The following is a 7,655-nucleotide window of genomic DNA, read 5'->3' as shown; positions in this document are numbered from 1 at the left end:
TATCATGTAGCGGCTAAGCACAGAGAGGTTTGCGCTATGATCTCCGGGACAAGACCTTGTCCGTTGGACGTTAGGCCCAGATTAAAATGATGAGATTAGGATTACTATGTGGTCTAATAGTTGCAAAAAGCAGTCATTTTATTCCATACTCATTTAGTAGTTACTAGTTAGAGATTTCACTTTCTTTTTTTTCTCCATAAAGCAATTCAGATCATTGTCCAGTCATTTTTTTTATTGTAACTGTTTTCACCCAGCAAATTTATTATTCCTTAAAATACATGATTGACCTTGACATAACCTAGTTGCCTAAGCCACCTCACAAAATCATTACCTATAATAATATAAGAAAAAAGCAGGCATGATGGCACTTACAACATATGATATGATAAGATTCATTCAATATTATTCACATTTACTTTATGTGTTCCAACAAATATTTTAATCAATTTGGAATAATTGAAAAACCCTTTTTCTTACAACTTACACTCCACTCCACCACAACATGAACAATGCCATTATGCCTCCTAGAACACACAAAAAAAGAAGAAAACTTCATATATTTTCAACATTCCAAATTCTATATGCAATTCATGAATGTTTTTTTTGGCACCTGCCTTCGGAGGCGCATATTAGCTTAGCTGCGCTTAATAGGCCGGGCTTCCTCTCATTAGGCCACTTTCCTTACCTTACTCCCGCTTTATTACATTGTAATGATCATCAATCAATCATCACCAATAGTGGAAGAAGATATACCCAAAGAAGATGCAAATGTATTAGTTGTGTCCCCACTTAAGTACCTCTTGAGTCTATCCAAATCATCAGCAGCATCCAGCATGGTTGGTCTTCCAGATGGAGAATCCAGTGTGCAAAGTATTCCAAGCTCAATCAGCTCTCCAATAGCAACTTCCCACATCTTCTTCATCTCAGCTGACTGATCTTTCAAAGCTCTTATTAATGAAGAATCCACCACCCTCTCCATTCTTCCTCCGTTTGAGTTTGTCTTTACCCATCTGTGAAGGCTTACATCGTTTCCAAAGTTGTTGTCTGTCGGTCTCTTTCTCGTCACCATTTCCAGCACAAGCACACCGAAACTGTAAACATCTCCCTTTATCGATGTTATCGCTCCGTATGCATATTCTGTTACCATTAAACACATGTTGGTGGAGACTATATATCAAATGCTAATGATCTTAAATGTCATGTTAGGATTGATGCTTCATACAAAGGAGGAAAACAAGCCTAACTAGAAGTTTGTTATTCCTAACTGGGTAGTGTTTTTAACCTCATACCCCCCTCAATACCTTGTACCTATGCGGAACTCATTAGGCTGCACTTTGAATTCACCTAAATTGACAGAGCAACTGAGAGGAAATCCTAGAGTTATTGATTTCTTATACAAACAATTGATTCTAGTGGAGAAAGACAAAGTCCAGCCTTGGCAAATGGATGTGTCAATTTGTTGAATCACAATAATTCTTGGGAGTTCATCTTTCATTTCTACTCAATTCTTTGAAGTTATGGTCTCGAGTGCTTTTGCACTTTTCTACATTGCCATAACTGAAATCATCAAAAGGATTTGGGGCTTGAGGGTTGTAATTTTGTGACTTCATCCCAAATAGAAAAATATTACATGGTGTGAATAAGATTTTTTCAAATGAAGACGTCGTTTTTCAAGCTACATTTTTTTTCTCTGGGGTAGGCTAGCTAGCACAATATCCACTGCGATGAACCCCCATTATAATCCGTGCTGGCCCCGAGAATTAGGCTACCCTAAGCGACTTTTAATTTATTTATTTATTTATTCCACCTTGTGTTTGTAAGAGAAAATGGAGATATGATATTAACATTAAAAATTAACAAAAAATGATCGAGCCTAGTCAATTAAGTATCCTCTATGTTGCTTTACCTCAAGACTGACCCTGATTAAAATCAAGATGCTTTAAGTGAGAATCAACCATGACGTCGTGTTTTTATAATTGAAGGAAGTAATGAAAAATATTACCTGGTGCTATGTAGCCAATGGATCCACTTAACATATCTGCAGTGGAGTTCCCCATGTTCTCAACAACAGGAACATTTCCAGCTCCAATTGTTGTCAGAAGCCGAGAGATGCCAAAATCCGATACAAGAGCCGTCATGTCATCGTTTAGAAGAACATTACTCGGTTTAAGATCGCAATGTATGACTCTAACAGGGGAGTGGTGATGAAGATAAGCCATTCCTTCTGCTATATCGCTGCAAATATGAACCCTCTGTATTAAGTTCAAATCCGAAGATCCTGATTTCAATCCCGTCTCCAAGTGATGAGGGTACAATCGGCTGTCCAAGCTTCCATTCGCCATGTAAGGAAGAACGAGGGCTTTGAAATCAGGTAAACTACAAGCTGTTATGATTCTTATCAGGTTTCTGTGACGAATCCTCTTCAAAACCTGGCATTCTCGGTTGAAGCTCTTGGTTGAATTACCAGTTTGGACGTGAAGAACCTTGATAGCTATTTGTGAACCATCCGGAAGAATTCCCTTGTAGACCCGTCCGTAGCTGCCCGACCCTAGTAATCTTTGCTCGTCGAAACCGCCCGTGGCATCGGATAGTTCCTTATATGTTAGTCTAGGGAAATTGGGAAGTGGATCAGCTGGTGGCTTTCTTTTTTCAACTTTTACCTTTAAGGATGAAGTTATGTTCTTTCCAAATTTCCAGCATCCGAACAGAAAACAAATCACGACAAACAAGAGAACACTACAGAATATGATCAAGAACTTACTTGAACGAAAGTAACGTTTCTTACGCCGGCAAATGGGAATTCCTTGAAATTTCCTTTTACCGCAAAGGTGATAGTTTCCTTGAAACGATAGACAGTTGATACAGTTGGTGTCGAAGATCCCACCTGAAGGAATGCTTCCATTAAAGTCGTTGAACGAGAGATCCAACGATTGAATCATTTGAAGCTTGTTTAACGTTGTCGGGATATTTCCAGATAACTGATTCTTTGATACGTCGAATATTCGAAGGTTAACGAGGTCACCTAACGTATCTGGAAGCTCTCCATGTAAAGAATTGTTGGAGAGATTCAGCAGTTCAAGAGCAATGCAGTTAGATATCTGAGAGAATATGTTTCCAGTGAGTTTATTCGAAGAAAGATCTATGTCGAGAACATCTTTGAAATTACTGAGCTCAATCGGTAAACTCCCTTCAAGAAGATTATGCGAAAGATTGACATATATTCGCATCTCTTGCAATTTTGTTAGCTGAATTGGAATTCCTCCTCTCAGTTCATTATGGGATAAGTCTAATATGGAAAGATGAGTGCATAGTCCAAGACTTGGAGGTATTTCTCCAGAGAGAAGATTGTTATTAAGGTAAAGGTAATATAATGGCTTCAAACCACTAAGGCTTCGTGGGATTTCACCCGACAATCTGTTGAATGACAGGTCAAGATGACCTAAGCTTAAAAAATTTCCAAATGAAGATGGGATTGAGCCATTAAAGAGATTATGAGACAAGACGAGTTCTATCAGGAGATTCAACTCACTAATTTCATCAGGAAGTGAACCCGTTAAAAGATTGGATGACATGTTTACCCCCAAGAGGGATGTCAGATTTACGATTCCAGAAGGAAGTGAACCGGTGATCATATTTTCATCAAGTAACAAATATTGCAGATTAATGCTTAACTGACCGATGAAACTAGGCAAACTTCCTCCCAGATACATCCCGGCTAATTCGATCTCTATCAGCTTAGAACAGTTAAGGAGTGCAACGAAGAATGGATCGAGATTCGTGTTGTCATCATGGCTGACAAATTTATTATATGACAGATGAAGAAAGTTGAGTTCAGGTAGGTTTGCGACAATTTCCGAAGGTAATAAACCGGAAAGTTTGTTATACTCGACATCCAAATTATACATAGTGGACGCATTCGTAAGAGAAAAAGGAATCTCCCCAATGAACTGATTATTATAGAGATTAAGATTCCACAGGTTAGGACAATTCCCAATATCATTAGGGATTTCCCCATGAAGAAAGTTCAAAGAAAGATCGACGTTTTTAAGCAAGGTGCAATTAGAGAAGAAGTACTTAGGAATAGTACCCGTCAGCCGATTTTCCTTTAAATTAATCAAGACGAGTCTGGTAAGAAGTGAGAAAGAATGAGGAATAGGTCCTTCTAGACTGTTTCCCTCAAGGACGAGATGTGTGAGGTGTTTGAGCTTGGAGAAGTCGTGGGGAATAACGCCGGAGAGGTGGTTTTTGGTTAGATCGAGGCGATGGAGGCGGGAGAGGTTTGAAATCGCCGGAGAGAGGATTCCAGTGAGGTTGGCGTTGTTGAGATTCAATCGGGTTACATGGTGTTTTTGTATGTTGCAGGTGACTCCTGTGAAGTTGCAGACGTGAGTGGTGGAATTCCAATTGGATAATTTGAGATTTGGATCAAGTTTGATGGTTTGTTTGATTTGAAGTAGAGCAGTTCTATCGGTTGCTAAGGAGGAAGCATTTGCCAATTGGCTGGAGACAGTAAACCAGAAGAAACAGAGGAGAATGTAGTAGTAGTAGTAAGCCATGTTTGAGAAGGAAAAGGTTTAAGTGAGGAATGAAGGTGCCCGTTAGTTTTAGATCCTCCCATGGTGATGCAAGTACACCCGTGATCAATATTAAAATTTATGAACTTAGTGCAAACGTGCATACTCACTGATGTAGTGGTTTGGGAGTGATAAAGCAATAGAAGATTGTCAATTTGGGAGATGTGTGTGTGTAATGATGATGTAGTGGGGTTTTGGAGTGAATAGTGGAGAGACTAAACAGTAATAATATGATAATGTTTGCTTTTGCCTTTCTGATTTCTCTACTTGCATTGGTTGTGACTGTGAGTGTGCTGAGTGGATATACTCAATTATCTCAACTTGTATCCAATGAATGTCTCCATCAATACTAGACTACTAGTAGGAGGATGACACCAAGAGCTTGTTTGATCTTGGGTTATTTGAAAAAAAAATCTGGATTAAAATTCAAAATAAATGATTTGAGTTAAATTACTAAAATATCATTTTTGTATTTAAATTTATAAAAAGTAAAATGGATCATTTTGAATTAAGTGATTTAATTGTTGAAATAATATATGATGTGACAGGAGATTATTTGGAAATAATCCAAATAACCCAAGATCAAACAAGCTCCAAAAATTCCTTCTAGCATTCAGACTTGTTTGATATGGGATTGTTTCAGTAAAATGACCAAAAATGTCTTCAAATTTACAAAACGTAATAAAGAATAAAGTATGGGTATTTTAATATTTTGATAGATAATTTGGATGATATGATGGTAGGTTGGATGGTGGGTTATGTGGAAATAATGTCAAATAAACCCACTTCAAACAAGGCCTTGGGGACAAACATTATGAGCATTTGAAGTTTGGAGGGCTGACTTTTGTATCAAACAAAAGTCTTATGCAGACAAATGCTCAACTACCTCGTAGAGAGCATAGTACTATGTCTATTCACTTTCATAATCAAGATCCATTTCCAATTATGCTTTGTCGTACACATCCCATTTGAAAACACTTGGACACAAAAATTATGAATCTAAAAACATATGTGGATGAGATTTTGTTTGTTTATCAACTGGACCTGGATTCCGATGTAGAAACAAAATAAGTTTGTTTCTAAATAGCGCATAAAGAACATGACAACCCTAAACAGAACAGAACATTCATACTTGCACTTGCGAACACCCACTTTATATTCATCCTCAAACAACAACAAAAATGAGACTTTAAGTTCGAACTTATTCAGTTAAAGAGTTCAATATACTTCTTAAAACGTTTATCAATTTGAAAATATGTTACCAACTGTTCATTTGTCTGTAGCATCCCAGAAGAGGAAATTAGAAATGGTGGATGGATGAGGAATCCTACAATCCCATGATACAAAGCCCCTACTAGATTCTCTATAAGATTGACTTCTCTCACTTTGATGGGAAAGAAGTGGAAGATTGGCTGGCTCTACTCAGAAGAACCATTTCTTTCTAAATTGACTACATACTTTCAACACCAAGGTACAAATTACCTCAGTCCTTTTTAATAGCAAGGTTAGAAACATGGTTCAAGTAGTTATTTGCTTACCAGGAATGCATTAACTTGAGAAGAACTAAAAGCTGCCCCACATGATCCTTTCGGACCAAATGTTGTAGAGAAATAACCTTCTATTAGATGAAATGACCATAAAACCTAGGATAATCTTTCACGCCTTAATTGGAAACATAAGCCAACCAACCATGGGAAAACTACCTGTTGTCATATTAATGGATTAGTTTTTTTGGAAACGATAATAATGGATTTGGAAAGTACTCATAACTTCATTAACCCTTATATAACCCACAATGTAGTGTTAGGGGTAGAGTGGTTGAAAACTTTGGTGCTAATAGTATGGAATTTTAAGAAATTACTCATCTTTTATACATTTAAGTACAATTACGTCAATTAAGAGGAGAAATTAATTATGGAAGGTAAATGGTTAGTAAAATCATTAAGAAGGGTGCCAAGGCAGCAATTATGCACGTATTGCAGGAAAGGGAATTCAATAAACAGTTTTTCTCAATTGTGTAATAGAGCAAACCAAAATACAGACATCGACTTTATGAAGTAATATGAGAATTGTCTGAAAGTTCAGGGGGAAAATACCGATTATCCAAAAAGGAAAGGTAGGGGAAAGATGGAAGAAGTATGTTAAGGTTAAATAATTTGTGACTCATCATGAGGATAGTGATTTTGTGGAGTCTTTTAGGTAGAGAAATTTGATTGAGCTTGTTGATGATTTAAGGTTGATATTTGAGGATTCTACGTTTGCCTTTGGCGTGAATTTCATTTTGTTCTTCTAAATCAGAACCATATCACCATCCTAACTTGGAGGCTATGCTTTCTTCCTTCCTTTTTTTTTCTTTTCCTTTCACTTCTTCTCTTCACTATTTGATATGTTTGTATGTTTCTCCTTTCCTTCAATTGTTTAAATATGGGCTATTAATTCCCTCTTCTAGCCTAGCGACAATAAGAGGTGAATACTAACCCTAAGTTTCTGGGTTCGGGCCCGTCAGACGACAAGTTCTGCGTCAGGTTAAGTGTGTTTGCGGTTGTCCTTTTTTTAAAAATATGGGCTATTATTTAAATTAATATATATTACATGAACATTAATATTTAATTTATAATTTAATTAAATATTAACAACACCAAAATTCAACTAGATTGATATTTAGCTGATTTGGAAGCTTAAAGAGAAACAACTTCTTGTTTGGAAGCAACTTCTCAAGTACAAGTTATTGGATATTCAAAAACTGCTTCTCAAATGTATGTACATGACACAAAAATCCAATTATAAATCACCAACTCCTTCATTTATTTGTTTAGGATGGTGATAGTAATCAAACTCTAGGGTTTGTGAATCAAGAAGGGAAGGGTGAGATGCCAAGAGAAATTGAGATAAGATGTAACAGTTTTAAAATCATTAATAATATTAAGGTGCAACTTAGATATGGTTTATACTAGTCTCTCTTAAGAGATAAATACTATCCTGATAAACTGAAAAGGTAAATACCATTCTAATTATTTAATAAATAATCTTTAGTCAATATAAATCCCCTTGGGATCCATTCTGTGCCCTAGATTTGCAGGT

At 36.7% G+C, this 7,655-nt stretch overlaps 1 protein-coding gene across 1 annotated transcript; it reads right to left on the bottom strand.

Moving 5' to 3' along the window:
- Window positions 1–371: 371 nt before the first annotated feature.
- LOC124928592 (putative leucine-rich repeat receptor-like serine/threonine-protein kinase At2g24130) lies at window positions 372–4,991 on the bottom strand. Its single transcript, XM_047468831.1, has 2 exons — window positions 2,003–4,991; window positions 372–1,137 (listed from the first exon to the last, which is right to left on the bottom strand). The coding sequence occupies exons 1-2, from the start codon at window positions 4,554–4,556 to the stop codon at window positions 722–724; spliced, it is 2,970 nt and encodes a 989-aa protein (XP_047324787.1). The 5' UTR covers window positions 4,557–4,991; the 3' UTR covers window positions 372–721.
- Window positions 4,992–7,655: the final 2,664 nt, after the last annotated feature.

Source organism: Impatiens glandulifera, chromosome 3 (assembly GCF_907164915.1).
Source record: "Impatiens glandulifera chromosome 3, dImpGla2.1, whole genome shotgun sequence".
In the NCBI taxonomy this organism is placed as follows: Eukaryota; Viridiplantae; Streptophyta; class Magnoliopsida; order Ericales; family Balsaminaceae; genus Impatiens; species Impatiens glandulifera.
This window is presented reverse-complemented; position numbering and strand designations above follow the sequence as displayed.

Bases quoted from the DNA above. Each gene is read 5' to 3' on its own strand.
- LOC124928592 (XM_047468831.1), bottom strand. From the start codon at position 4,556: ATGGCTTACTACTACTACTACATTCTCCTCTGTTTCTTCTGGTTTACT. The intron at 1,138-2,002 runs GTAATATTTTTC...TAATGGTAACAG, and splicing joins CATTGGCTACATAGCACCAG to AATATGCATACGGAGCGATA.